This window comes from Opisthocomus hoazin, chromosome 5 (assembly GCF_030867145.1).
Source record: "Opisthocomus hoazin isolate bOpiHoa1 chromosome 5, bOpiHoa1.hap1, whole genome shotgun sequence".
In the NCBI taxonomy this organism is placed as follows: domain Eukaryota; kingdom Metazoa; phylum Chordata; class Aves; order Opisthocomiformes; family Opisthocomidae; genus Opisthocomus; species Opisthocomus hoazin.
The window spans coordinates 15371264-15386866 of record NC_134418.1 but is presented as its reverse complement, the minus strand read 5'-3'; the positions used below and the strand labels follow the sequence as shown (position 1 = coordinate 15386866).

The 15603-nt window shown below is 44.1% G+C and overlaps 1 protein-coding gene across 2 annotated transcripts in view; it reads right to left on the bottom strand.

Moving 5' to 3' along the window:
* STX18 (syntaxin 18) overlaps window positions 1-10326 on the bottom strand; it is a 68723-nt gene extending 58397 nt beyond the window's left edge. Inside the window, exon 1 of one of the 2 annotated variants that reach the window (XM_075420524.1) lies at window positions 9884-10326. In XM_075420524.1, the coding sequence (XP_075276639.1) occupies window positions 9884-10045 (162 nt within the window). In that variant the 5' untranslated portion in view covers window positions 10046-10326. The remainder of the gene's footprint in view (window positions 1-9883) is intronic. The other variant, XM_075420525.1, reaches the window with a different exon arrangement.
* Between the last annotated feature and the right edge of the window lie 5277 nt (window positions 10327-15603).

Below are 15603 nucleotides of genomic sequence, written 5' to 3'. Positions count from 1 at the left end.
CACAAGAAATCAGCTCAGCATTACAGCAATAACTAATCCTAATGACCAAACCAGTCCAAATTAGCAAAACACAAGTATCACTGCTACACCTTGAAAGCAATGATTCATTACTGTTTTTTATGAGAAGCTGCAAAATCTTTGTGCTTTCAAATAGCTGTTCCCTGACATTAGGAGGGTTTAAACTTGTTTTGCTGATCACACGAAGCATAGGCAGCATCCTAAATTACAATACCTCCCCATTTTATTAATATTTCAATACACTTCAGAGTTCAAAGCAATTAACATGTGCGATGACTCAAATTCTGTTCGTCAGTTGTCACAGAGAAGAAAACTCCTTAGTCCAATTCTAGATGTAGCAGAAGCTAACGAAAGTAGTAGTTTTCAAACGTCCAAGATACAAGGAACACCCATCTCTACGTAACTTAACAAGCAGGATATACCAGGCATACAGAAACTGAGAACTACAGGATGCAACGGCAAGCTCATCTCTGAACTACTATCCACCAAACATGTCCTATTTTAAAGAGGAGAAGGGGGAATCAGACCCTTAAAGTTACTAACTTCCAGAGAAATTAGCTTTATTTTGGCCTCACTGCTAATACCTGGAAAAATAAATCCCTACAGTTAAATATCTGACAAATCACACATATTCTTTCGGGTCTGCTTATGTTTAAGTTCATTTCTGCCCTGAAAAGAGATTATAGATTTTAAAATATTAATAGAAAGCCCAAATCTTCTAGCAACCCCAGTGTATCTAAGTGCTTAGTGTGTTGTACTTGCTCCAAAAAACTTTGATAAAGAACTCAGCATTGAAAAGCATAACCACATCTATTAAACTCACCAACCAGTAAGTACTGCATTTCATTGTCACTCTTCCTTCTTCCATTTCCCTTCCTTTCTTTCCTGTTTACACGTATTCTAAAATATTCTCCACATAATTTCCCAGTTTTCATTCTTTTTCTTTTTTACCCGTATTTCCACCCTCTGATGTTAGGATGTTTGTTCTCCAACCCATATAATCCTATTTTCTTCAAGTTAAGCCTGCTCACTTTCCATTGTATCTCTCCAGCTTTTCAGATCCCACAGGACCCACCACCCTGCCCCTAGCCCACCTTTCTCCTCCTTCAGATGTCGTGCTAATGGAACCTATGTTTGAGAAAAGGCGGCGGCTACGTATGACAAACCTCAGCTTTCTTCCACTTCCATATACACTACAAACTTCCATAAATTTTATCCTTATCTGTGGCAAGATGACAAATCAAGAACTTACAGGATGCATCAGTTTAACGGACAATCATAGTCGGGAAAGTGGTCTTGACCAGCTACCTGATATAACAATTCCTCCAACAACTGTTAAGTCAGGAAAGAACCTCCCACAAACAACCTGAAAGGAGCTGAGGACAAAGACAACACCCTCAAAATGGGAGCTGCAGCCTTAGATACTTCTGGACTCCTCAGAACCACATGAGGTCCAGTTAGTCAAAACAAAACTAATAGGCAACTAAGGAAAGTTGTCTCCCAAGCCAACTTTCAATCCTGCTGTTCAATTACGTTCAGAAAATAATTCCCATGGAGTTAAGAATGTACTTAAAAACAAACAAAGCAGGGGAGGACAATGACAGACTTTTGCACAGACATTTCCCAAAGTACAAGAGTTCACAATTCTTCCCCCAAGGCCAACCTACACCCTCACCACTGTTACTGATGTGAGTTTTGCTAAAACCAGAAGCATCACATGGGGAACATTAGTGATCTGGCATTTAATCCTATTGTATTAAACATGGTCAGCATTTCATTCCTCTCCAAAATTTAAAAAAAAAAAAAAAAAAAAAATCTTTCCTCTGCTATTTCCTTAACCAGCTTTTTATGTGCTTCTCCTCCACTAATTATCAACTTCTTTCGCTTCCACCTCTTAGGCTGAATTTCTTCTCTAACAAGGCTGAAGGAAATGAGAGATAAAAACAATAAATGGTGTTATTAAAAAACTAACATTAACCATAATTTGCAGAGGCAAAGAGATAAACCTGAAATATGAGAAAGCAGTACAGTGTTAACTCCCCATTTGAAAAAGTGTGACTTAGAATTGTATTTTTCTGCCTAGAAAATGGGGAAGGGAAACCCACATGCACATAGACAAGTACAAAATGCAGCACAATCAGAGAACTTTGAGGAAAAAAGTGACTGTTCGTAACTGTACATGGGAGAAGTCAGACTTAATTCTGATGACCTCAGCTATGGTTCCAATTTATTCAAATTTACCGCCCATTAAAAGTTAAAAAGTGAGCTGAAATATCACTTGCTGTCCAAAATTTCACACAGTCATTAATTTCTAATAAAGACCGTAATTGGCTGTACCATAAGCAGTATATATTTCCCTTGCATCCAAATATTCTCTCATGGGAGTTATTCTTATGCAATCATTAAGGTCAAAATGATCGTACAAATTAAGCTTAGTAAATCAGGTCAGAACTTTTTCATTTGAGTATAAAATTCAAAAAATTAAAGCACACTACTTTAACCATTCTTGGCCATTTCCCGCATGGCACTGGGTAGCATGAACTATTCAACTACAACAGAAGTAGTTCACATGACCACGCAGTCTTTGATGCACTGCTTGTGTTCTGCCATGGACTTTCATGGTACCACTTAGGATAAGGAAGTTTTCAGGATTAAGCCCCATTCAGGTCTATTCTAGACCTGGCAAATACATGTCCCATCCTGTAAAAAGTTAATACAACGTGCTGTTTATTTTATTATTTTGGATATTTCTTGGCCTTTTAAAATGTTTAGATGTAATTTGATACGTTCTGCAGACATCAGCCTGAACTTGACTCAGAATCAGCGGCATAATAATTATTGCCATGTTCCAATAAAACATTTGATACTTTGCATTTTTATTTTTTTATACCTTTTACTTTTAGAACAGGGATGGTGTTACTCACTGCATCAGGAGATTGGTATATGCCTACCACTGAAGCGACTATATATGCGACAGTAGGCAGTGGAAAAGCCTGTGGACTTCCCTATTCACAAGTCAACTCTTGTCTTATGATACTAAAATGGTATTAAGCACAAGGAGTCCTTTGTTTGAACTCTAGATCTAATAATCTCCTAATGTTTTTCAGACTTTTTTTGATTCGTAAACCTCTAGAAATTTTCCAGTGAGAGTGCAGACTTGTCTTTCTCTATTAGTGCCACATACTGGCTACTGACTATATACTATAACCAGACCCATTACACAATTTCAGTGGCTGAATTTTATTCTTGGTACCTCTTCAAACAATCCTGCATAGTCTGAAAAGGATCAGAAAGTATATATGTTTAAAAACAGTCACTTTTAATTATGGTCTGTCAATAAACATGCCATGCTATTCAAGGTGGTCCTATGCAGTCAATCTGGGGGACCAGCTACTGGTTTGGGCATTCCCCATACTTTTTTAGGCTTTATTAATACAGTGACAGTGGCAAAGATTAAGCCATTGTAAACACCATATACAAGCACCCTGAACCCTTTTTTCTGCTATGAGAATGCTTGAAATACCAAATTGTGCAACGATGCACAGGAAGATCCCATGTTTGGGACGAAGGACAAAACATCAGCTCTCCACCTCTTCTAATAGCAATGCTATTTTGAATTGTCCCATGGGCTGCATCCAAACAATAAGATACGTTGAACTTGTGCAGGTATGCATGAAAAGGCTGTTTTATTCAGACTATGTAAAATTAAAACAAATAAACAAGTCACCACTGATCTACGTGTAGCCAGAGCAGTACACTACGAAAGTCAGGTGGCCTTAAAACTAAAAGGTTTGCTCAAAATTGATATTCAATGTCATTTGCTCTGGCTTTCACAAGAAGTAGTTTTGGAGGCGAGTTTTATGTGGGAATTTTTCTTCCTCATTACACATTTGTACAGAGCAGCCAAACACATTCCTGATGTGAAGATTGGCCTATCGTACCAATTTTTTTGAATAATCATTTAATCATCCTATAGAATCCATACACAGAAGTTCTACGAATAACAGATGTTGTAGCCTCATGAATCTGGCATCCTTATGCGTTCAACAGCTTGAAACACAGATATTTGATCATTCTGAAATTTTGCATTTAAAGACTTTGGAAAATCTGAAAGGTTAACTGTTTCTTTCTCTAGGATCTGTTTTCAGATACGCCTGGTATTGCTTTTGAAGAATTCATGCTCCAGCACTTCATTTTTCAGCTTTTCACAAAAACTTAAAGAGAATCTCCCTAGCAAATCACAAGATTTGATTCATGGCTGCAATCAAGTCCACCATGAAATTCGGCTTGACTGTTAATCTATTTTATTTCTATTAATAGGTTGTATCAGCCCTGACACCATTTCCTCAACACATATTTAACAGTCAGCAGTCCTCATTCCTTCAATTTTTTCAAATAACTAAAAAAGAAGCGTATTTGACAGATGATATTACCAATAGCTCATACTTGCCACAAAAAAAGAATAACAGGAAAGGCTTAAATAATTTCCTAAAATATGCCCTAATCCAGAACTTCGAGCACTAAACACCTTCCAAAACTGACAGTCTTTTAAAATATCCAGACTTGAAGGTTTAAGATCATGGTAAAGCTGAAAACAAGTGTCACAGAACTGGGCCTATGCTGTATCTGAACTGCTTATGTTTGTCACTGAGCACTTACTTCAATCTTAATTTTTTCACTACTTTTTCATTACTTTTTCTCTAATCCTTAAAATTCCTCAATCACTTAGCACATTAACTCAACCTCAGAGGGTTGTCGTCAGTAGCGCAGTCTAGTTGGAGGCCGGTAACCAGTGGTGTCCCCCAGGGGTCAGTACTGGGCCCAGCCTTGTTTAACTTCTTCATCAACGACCTGGATGAAGAGTTAGAATGTACCCTCAGCAAGTTTGCTGATGACACCAAACTGGGAGGTGTGGGGGATACACCAGAAGGCTGTGCTGCCATTCAGCGTGACCTGGACAGGCTGGAAAGTTGGGCAGAGAGGAACCTGATGAGGTTCAACAAAGGCAAATGCAGAGTCCTGCACCTGGGGAGGAACAACCTCATGCATCAGTACAGGCTTGGGGTGGACCTGCTGGAGAGCAGCTCTGCGGAGAGGGACCTGGGTGTCCTGGTGGACGACAGGTTAACCATGAGCCAGCAGTGTGCCCTGGCTGCCAAGAAGGCCAATGGCATCCTGGGGTGCATCAAGAAGAGTGTGGCCAGCAGGACGAGGGAGGTTCTTCTTCCCCTCTACACTGCCCTAGTGAGGCCTCATCTGGAGTACTGTGTCCAGTTCTGGGCTCCCCAAATCAAGAAAGATGAAGAGCTACTGGAGAGAGTCCAGCAGAGGGCTACGAGGATGGTGAGGGGACTGGAGCATCTCTCCTACAAGGAGAGGCTGAGGGAGCTGGGCTTGTTCAGCCTGAAGAAGAGAAGGCTGAGAGGGGACCTTCTAAATGCTTACAAATATTTGAAGGGTGGGTGTCAGGAGGATGGGGCCAAACTCTTTTCAGTGGTGTCCAGTGACAGGACAAGGGGCAATGGGCACAAACTGAAGCACAGGAAGTTCCGTCTAAACATGAGGAAGAACTTCTTCCCTCTGAGGGTGACGGAGCCCTGGAACAGGCTGCCCAGGGAGGTTGTGGAGTCTCCTTCTCTGGAGATATTCAAGACCTGCCTAGACAAGATCCTCTACAACCTACTGTAGGTGACCCTGCTTCGGCAGAAGGGTTGGACTAGATGACCCACAGAGGTCCCTTCCAACCCCTACCATTCTGTGAATCTCAAATCTGACACCATACCAAGGAACTACATAAGCCTGTAAAAGTATGATGAAATGCAAACTTTAATGTCCCTGCATACTACATTTTAAATAGCTGTGTCACTGTAAAAGTCTAAGGACCAAAAGGAAGAAAAAAAAAACCGCTGCTTTTGTTGTAGTTGACCAAAAAATCACTAACATACACATTATGAATTCTAACAGTCTTTTATAAATTGCAAGCAATAGAAAGTCTTGTCACTGTTACTGTAACTTTCTTGTAGGGAATCCCTCAACGATCATTTCTTACTTGGTCCTAGCCCATCTGCAACTGGTGAACAGGTGGAGAGATGCCAAAAACATTCACCATGCGTACAGCATTCATCATCTTTCATTACATATCAGACAATCCAATAGTCCTACAACGCAGCTGACAAACCAAAACAAACTCAAACCAAACAAAAAACCCCAGGGATGGCTCAATGCTGGGGCAAAGAAAATCCTTTCAGAAGTTCATGGCTGTAGCAGTCACCTTGGATACAGAAAAGCATCCATAGGCAAATGGACCAGTTTTGTCACAGTTTAACAACATCACCATCAACAGCAGTCTCTCATCTAACATTACACTGGTTTTAGACAGCTTTGTAACATCCTTGTGTTACCAACTCAGTCTCAACTACAAAAACGTTCACCAGCTCCCCACAGACTGCAGCAATACAGTATACCTGAGCATAAAACAGCTTTGAAAAAATACAAATTAATACAGAACGTTGAAGTGTTTTTTGTGACTAACGCAAAATACCAAGAGCACACAAAATGTATCCTCTCATCCTTAAACTGGTTTCCCCACACACCATTGATTCAAGTCAAAGCTCTTCTATAGCACATTCTCTGTCTCCACTTCAATACACCTAAAAAAAACACGTTAAGTTTGACAATGTAAAACAGGACTGTATAACTGTACCTCCCAGGTGCAGTGAAACTTTACTGTAAATACAGACGCCCACTGTGCAGACACAGAGCTTAAGAAAGAAAAAATGAAATTCAACAGAAAATAAGGAACTATTACAACTTTGCCAGCTTTTTCTCCAAATGCTAAGCACCTTCAATCTTCCTTCTCAAGCACCACTTAAGAAGCCAGGCAAACCCACCCAGAATACAACACTGCAAGGAGTATGTCTGCGCACTGAGTCCGTGTAAGTATTTCAACATTTCTGTATTTGCATGTCAAATGGAGATCTTCAACTATTACGCAACCAAACAAGGCATAATAAAAGTGGTGACTGGGTCTAGACTACTCAGGGTCTCCATCATTACCCTACATGGATTCTGACCAGCATCTTTCATGACAACACAATAGTAGTTAACCATTTGATATGTTCCTCAAATTAAAAAATAAACAAAGAAAATCTATACATAGATATGGAAGAATTCACTGGCTTTTGGGTGGCTTTTTAAAAACAGAAATACATTAAAGAATTAATGCATCTATCAAAGGTGAGATTTGCAAATTAAGTTGCATAGCCTTGGCAGAAGCAGCTAATTTTTTAATTGCGAGGCTACAACAAAGTATTTGAAAGAGAGTTTGACACACACGATCAAATCAAGTTGTATTGGGCTGAAGTAAGCAATTAAAACAATCATTTATTTTACTACAAAGCTTTCTCTTCTAGCTGCAGTTTCAATGTTTTATTCACACATTCAAACCAGACCTTCTTAAAGAAGGCCTAAAAAATGTTATAAAGCCTTCTCTGGTCTTGCAGGTTCCACTGTCACAAATGTAAACGAGTTACAGGAGCAGAGACAGAACAAGCCCAGTCCATTTCACCCCTACTCACTGATCAGCGTGCTGACAGAAGTCATGTTCAGACATGTTTCAGCAACACACTGCTAGCCTTGGCTCCTTCTCCACAGTCACTGTTTATGTAAGAACCATTACCTAATCCCATTCGCTCCCTCAGGCCGACCATTCAGCTCAGTCACTGTGGCATTCGCTGTTTACTTCACTTCAAGTTCTTGTCATTAAGATATTTTTATCTGCATCTCTGCCCTTCTTTCTGTTGCCTGGACAGTGCTCAGAAAGGACAAGTCGCTCAGAGAGAAGACTGGGGCCAGCAGGAAATAGCAGCTGTGAATAGGCGGAAAAGAAGGACTAAGGTAGGAGGAGAAGGCCATAGCTATAGCCTGCCATCACTGCACAGGACTGTAGCTGCGGCACTGAGAACAGGGCAAAGGTGAGGCTAGGCTTGAGCATGAACAGAACTTCAGAAAGAAAACCAAAACTGGGAGGCAGCTAAAGCAAGGGGGAGCATTCATGGGTGTGTGGGTGTGAGCCTAGTCTGAGGCTATGAATTCTTTTGGAATACAGACACTGAAACGCAGAAGGAAACACAGACAGAGAAAGTAATGGAGTCAATGGGGCAGAAGGCAAAAAGCTTTGGAGGGAATGAACACAAGAATATCCAGAACAGAACCTGAAAACCTCAGATTTCCTCTTGCTTCCTCTGCTGCTGCAAATAACTGAAACACGTTAGCATCTAGTGCCAAACCCTGAGAGGGTAACAACCTGCCCTCAGCATCAGCCCAGGTGCTGGAGTTCTGAATGGCAGATTTAAAAGTTGCAGCCCTGCTGATGACGCAGATAAATGTCAATATGATGCCCTGTGATAAATCTGCAACCCTTTTTAGAATTCTAGGAATTTACACACCAACACACACATATAAATTGTGCTAAAAATTAAAAAGACCGCCCTGTTCTGGGGCAAGACTGAAGGAGCCTGTTCTCTCTAACACTGCACAATTCGGAATATCTTCAGTTAAAATCAGGAGAAGAAAAGTATATCTCATGGCCAAAGATCCTGAATGTAGTTTTCTGGACTGGTCTTATCATTACCACAGAACTCACGGTTAACAAGTCACTTAAATCAACTTTTTGTAATGGTTAATAATTATATGTTCATTTAACAGGTACCTAACTGGGCACCCTCTGCTTAGGCCTCAAAGCAATCACTGAGCTACTGAACATCAAACATCAAGTGTTACAGAACACATCAGTTTTTAAGTACTTTCTCTCTGAATTGTGAAAAGTATCACGAGCACAGAAACGTGACATTAGTGTTTGTGCTTGCAAACTACATTATTCGTGCTAGAAAATGACAGAACAAAGGTTACCTGTGCATTCTTTATTTAGTCCTAAACTTGCATATGCGTTCTGTAAGCCTATCTCCTCAGAAAGTATACTGAGCAGTCTTCTTATTTTTTTCAAAATATGGTCCAGTGCCTTACTAAACACGAGTTAATCAAACCTTGCTTTGGTATCAGACTTTTTTTCCTACCTTTTACTCGGTATGGAGGAAAATAACCTGCCACAAATTCGTTATTACAGCACGACCATGGACTGGGGACTATAATTGATAATGGTCAGCCTTCAGCTCTGTGATTCCTTAACTTCTCGGTGTTTGTCTTTTCAAGCCTTAAAACGTTCTGACTACCTTTGTACGTGTAAGTTGCACAGAACTTGCACTTCACAGCCACACTGTCAATACCACAGACAGCGTATACGGTGCACCATCACAGACACTTGCGCTCTTATTTCTTACGGAAGAGATCTCTTACGTGGCAACCGGCATGAGGAAACGCTGGTGCGACCGCACGCAGGGCGGCGGGGGCTGGAGGGAAGCCGGGTTATCGCGGTCAGACGCGCCGGCCCCCGCGGGAAGGGGACGCGGCCGGCAGAGCCCCCCGGGACGGCCCTGCCGGTCCCCGCCCGGGAGGAGCCGCGGCGGGGGCAGCGCGGGCGACAGGCGGGCTCGCAGCCTTCCCCGGCCGCCACGTCGGCCGCCGGGCTCCCGGCTCCCACGCTGCGCTCCAGCCCACACCCGTGTGGGAAAGAGCTGCCCCGGGGCTGCCTGCGGGCGACGCCGGGGCCCGCTCGCCCGCCCCGGGGAGAGCTGGAGGCGGCGGCCCGCTCCGAGGCGGGGGTGAGGGGGGCGGGCTGCCCGCGGCGGCGCCCGGGCGGAGCCGCTGACGGGGCGCCCGCCAAGCGCAGGCCGCCGGCGGGCCCGGCTGCCGCCCGTCTTTCCCCCCCCCGCCACGCCAGGGCCCGGGTGCCCGCCGCCGCACTCACCACCTCCCGGGCCCGGCTGGTGAAATCGCTCTTGGAGCGGGCGGCGCTCCGCTTGAGCAGCTCGTCCCTGGCGCTGTCCCCCGCCGCCACCCCCAGCGCCTTGTTGCGGGTCTTCACCGTCTTCACGCTGGCCTTGAAGAGCAGGGTGATGTCCACCGCCATGGCGATCCGCCCCCTCAGCCGCCGGCCGGTGCCGCCGCGCACTCTTCCCCGCGCAACGCGGCCCCGCGCAGCGCGTTCCGCCCCGGGTGGGGCCGTGGGAGGGGTGCGGGGCGCGCCCGGTCCCCACGCCGCCGCCCGTTTCTGCGCTCCCAGCCTAAGCCGTTGCCGCCGTCCTGCGCCGGGGGGGCCGAGCTGCCCGCCAGCCTCCGCGGAGCCCGCCTGGGGAGCGGCGCCGAGCCCGGACAGCCGGCGCTCGGCCTCGGGAGCGGCGTTCGCCTCCCGCCGCCGCGGCTCCCCTCACGCCACCTGGGGCGGGCGCGGGGCAGGGCGGCGCGCGGCTCCCCTGCACGTGCCCGCCGCCCCGCGCCTCCTCCCGCCGGCCTGGCGCGGGGAACGCCATCTTCCGGCAGGGCCGTGACGTCATCCCCCCCACCTTTCGCCATGGCGGCGGGGCAGGTGGCGGCTCAGTCCCGGGCGGACTGGCTGACGGAGTTCGGCTGACGGAGTCCGTTAGTGCGCGTCTGCGGGTCCGTGCTGGGGCCTGGGGTCGGCGCCGGCGTGGGGTTCCCCTGGGAAGTGTTCACGCGTGTACGGCCCCGGCTGCGCACCCCGCGTTACGTGTGTGCTGCGGGTACGGCCCCTGGCTGCGTCCCGCCATGTCGCGGACCTCTGAGGCCCGCCGGCCTGCTGCCATCCGGCACCGGGAGCTGAGCCACGCAGCCGGGTGCCGCACAGCACTGCTGGCTGTCTCACCCGTCCGGAGGAAGCTTCGTGACGTAACCTGTGCTGCTGAGGCGACTTCGGTGCCACGCTCGGTGCAGCAGACATGGAGCCGCGTGCCACAGAGGGGAAAACGTCTGGCCAAATACCCAGTGGCGGTGGTTATATACATGTATACACACCCCACTGCCACTGGTTGTTTGGTATATATATATATGTATATATACACACACGCACACACACACACAAAATATGCCATATAACACTCTGGGATCCAGCAGATGCCGTGTAGTTCTTGACTGTGACCTCACCAATGAGAAGCGTTCTCCCTGAGACAGCCTCCAAAGAACCCAATTCTAAAATCCTGCCTTCCCCCGGGGGACTGGAACTTCATCAGCCGCGACTGTTTTTGCTGCCCGCTCCAGAGTATCAGGCGTTCTCCCGTTTATGATTGTGACTCTGCTTTCAGTTCAGCTCTCATCAGTTCAGCCTTAGTTACAGATCAGTTGTTCCCTCATAGCTATGTTGTGATCAGTGTTCATTCCTACCTCCTTGTTATGGTTCTGTTTTAAGTTGTGTTTTTGCTGTGGTTTGGCTCTACGGTCCCAGTGACAGGGACAGACAGTTCTACGTCCCTGTCCTCGGTGCTGGATTTACCATGGAAATACGTGTCAGGTATTTAAAAAAGTGGACAACAAAGGAGATTAAACTTTTCATTCCAGGAATGCCAGCGGTTTTTGACTGAACCTCGAGCCAAATGCCTTTGCTCTCTCAAGATCAAGAAATTCCGTGTAAGGACACTTTAACAAAGGACATATTGAATAAAGCCGTGTGGAATTCACTCGTAGTAAATGAGACACTTTCAGGCACGTTTCCTAAAATTGGATATTTTCCTTTTCTTTGCATTACCAAAACCGAAGTAAGCACAGGTAATAAAATTCCAGGAATGCCTTATTGATCCCACTGACACCCATCGATCTGAAACTCCCTGAAGACACTTCTGACAATGCGAAGCGTTACGGTAGTTTTCACGCACTGTGGTTCTACCACCCTTACGGTAACTAATGCCTCACTCCACAAACACGTGACGTCGCCAGCACTTGCACAGGTAACTTCTTGCCAATAGGAATAAGAGATTCACAGCGTGGCCCACAGTCGTACACTCCTGAAAATATAGGTGATAGAATTAACCTCTGCTTTTGTGCACATTCAGCTGCATAGTTTGTTCCGACATTTAATGAAGCTAACGTTTACACTCTCTTGAAGTGCTCACATGTAAGTGGGCATCTATAGATTTTTGCTATTAGAGTGCTGCTTCTTTACATTTAAACTGTAGGAATATGAAAGTTGTTTTGAAATGTTGAATACCACCTTCCCTTCCTGCTTTTAGAAAAAAACAGCTTATTGGTCCCTATGTCATGTTATAGTTTACGCATTTTCTAGTGAAATTTAGGTACTTTGAGTAGAATACTCTATACATTTTTGGATGAAAAAAAGAAACTACAGTTTGTTAAAGCAAAGTGAGTTTTAACAGACATACTATAGTTTACCTGCTACCTTTGCAAAGACTTACACACTTAGTAAACCACTATGAATACTGTGAATACTGCCGTTGAGGTCAATGGAACCACACATGGCACATACAGTTAAGGACATAACCCTTTTACCAGATCTGGACCTTAGGTGGAAATTGTTTGGGAACAAGATTGTGTCTTTATTTCTGCTTTTAGTTATTTATTTGTGCTTTATGTATGTGACCAGTAGTTACTGAAAAATGCCCCTAAACAGTAATAGTGATATTGCTCAACGGATTTTGAACCTCCACAGTCTTAAAACTTCCATTCGGGCACAAGGAAATAAACAGAGACACATTTTAAAAGAAACACGGTATTAAAATTCCGTATAGCTGATCTCATCTGTCAGAAATGGGCTGGACAGTTAATCTGGCAAAGGAAAAAGTTAAAGTACCTTTTTAACGTGAAAGGAGGTTGCTCAAATGGTCTAACTCATTAGGTACATAATACCTAGGGCCTCTGCTGCAGAGATGAATAGATAGCTTTGAAGATTACAACTGCTTTAAAATCAGTCGCTAAGAACTGGTGCCCAGAGCTTTTATTTGAACTTGATCCTAGCTTCCTGTATACAGTAACTGCATCTACTGGGTAGTTTTTTGCACTTCCACAGCCACCTTGTTTTGAAAGTTTAAAGCTTACTTTGGAGCAGATAGGTTTCAATAGTGCATGCTGCAGCTTCCTGTAATTGCTAAAAAGGCTAACCTTGAAATTTAAGATTTTAAGGTTGGAGTAAATTTCCAAAACACACACACAAAGGACTACAGTCTCACCAAGAGCAATGCAGATAAATCTGCATAGAAGGCATGCGCTGTGCACTCAGTCGTACTTCAGCAGGAGCGTGTCTGGAAGAGGAGGAATTAGGAGTCTGCAAACTACAACAGTTTTGTGTGCAGTGTGAGGACAGCATGCTGATCTTCAGGTCTTAACAGGCATGTCCAGTAAACTGTCCTGGGCAAACGTGCCAGTCAGAGGAGTCAATGCTTCCCTGTGGTTATCAATCAATGTGCACATTAAAAAGAGGCTGGTGGGATTCACCTCCACTTACAGACAGGTAACTCCTCACCTTTTAAGTTCCTTTTGTGTGAGAGGTAAATGGAAGAGATAAATCTCCTGAACTTCTTCCCTTCCAATGCACTCCAGCTACAAAGGTCCTAATTTGGCATGGACAATAAAAAGCTATCTGTGGTTCATTTTAGACAGTTTATATTTTTTCTGGCATAAAACCAGTAACTTTCTTCATGTGATGGCAATGTTACAAACTGAACAAAATATCGCAAGGAAGGCAATTTTCTTACAGTGCATGTTTGTAATCAAGACAAATCAAAAGGAGAAGCTGGGGGTGCCCCTAGCTGCCCTCACTCTGGGGCAGCAGAACAGGCAAGGCCCTGGTCTGCTGGCTGTGGTATTGCAACCAGCACCTCATCCCTGATGGAGCCGCTGGTCCTTACTCTGCCCTGACATTGGACACCTAAAAATCGTCATTATGACTGTCACAAATAGAACAAAGAAGGTCGGTAATACCTATGGCCATCATTTCCCACAACCAGCATACAAACCTGGAAAGAGTCAATAGAGACAACGTTCATTTTGCTGAAGAGATTTTAGCTTGTTCAAAGCCTCGCTCTTTTGGGAACTTCCCATACCCTCCTAGACTCCTGCAGACTGAATGGTTTCTTCTACGAAGCTCTGCAGGAAAAGAGTACAGCTGGCACTTACACAAAGATGTTCAGGCTGATGAATTCTGTAGTGACACTACCGCAAAGACTCACAAAGTCAAACTCTGTTCTTTCTCGGTTCTTCAACAACGTCAGTCAACATTTGTCTGAGAAGTTGAAAAAGAAGCTTGGTCTTTACATATATGAACAAGGCCATGTGTTGTCTACCAGACAAAAAGAAAGAGCAATAAAAATGGAGATATTTTTTCAACAACAAAAAATATACACACAATAGAAACAGGCATTGTTTCCCATGTGCTTGGATAATCTTAGCAGATAGTTGATGAAACAGCTGGATTACCTTCTAATTTTCATCAGTGAAGCCACTTTTGAGAACAGTCACTAAAACATTAGCAAGATATTACAGGAGAGCTTGCACTGTCACTACCCCAAGGTGTTATCTTTCATGTGCATTGAAAACATTATATTTTGGTCTCCAGGAGTAGCAGGCACATTACATGTATTTTTAAGAAAAGCATTTTGTGAATGAAAAATGTATTCAGACCTTGCAAAACCACTGATTGTGAAAATCCTGAAAAAAATTGTTGAGCATATACTCAGACCAATTCTATGTTCCATATACAAGAATCCCACACATCTCTTTGCTACCAGACCTGCAACATATGCAGATTTTCATATTCCATGGTTTAACATACTGCTATCTGAAGAACTTCTTCACTGGAAAAATGATGGCAGTTAGAAGAATGGGAATTAAAGAATGAGAAAGAAATATGATGAGCTTAGAGGAAAGATGAAGAGATGCACATGAGGTCTATACCAATTCAAACCTTACAATAAATTCAAGCTGGGAGCAAAATGTAATGCAAAAAGCAATTAGGAGTTTGTAAAATAAATATGGGACTGGAAGGTCTCAGGGCAGAGCACAGACAACTCCATGCAGCTGAATTTTAAGAATTATGGAGATATATGTGGCAATAACCCGCTTGAGACAAAGTGAACCCTTTGAACACTCTCTAAGTGGCACTGGTGAATGTTAGGCAACTTTGGTTAAGCATAGGAATGTCCAAATGTTTTAGGTAGAGCTTGGTTTAGTGCCTAGTGCATTCATAGCCTAGTTTGCTGATCATAAGCTTCCCTGAGTAGATGAACCCTTGTAAACTGAGCAGCAGCCAACACAAAGGAATCTCAGTGCAGAGTTCTTACAAATATAATTTAATATAGGTAGTGAAGAGAATAAATATCCCTAACAACTACATATGTGGCTGTCAGCCTATGGGGCCTTAGAAATGGGATACAATGAGCACAAACCAGACAGGCCTGGATTTTGCGCACCACTGCCCACCATATTGGACACAAGAGGATACGGCTTGAAAACATGTATGCAATAAATATCGTATATGTGGGATGCTTACATTGTCCCACATGCTCTGAGTTACTGGCAGTGAACAGAGCTAGAAGCATATATGCAAGAGATCCTTTAGAAATTCCCCAAGAAAAATAATGTTGATATGACTGCTGTGAAAAGAGTGGGAGGGAAGCTGAAAGTTTCAGGAACCGTTATACTATGAAGACTGAAAAGCAGCACAGA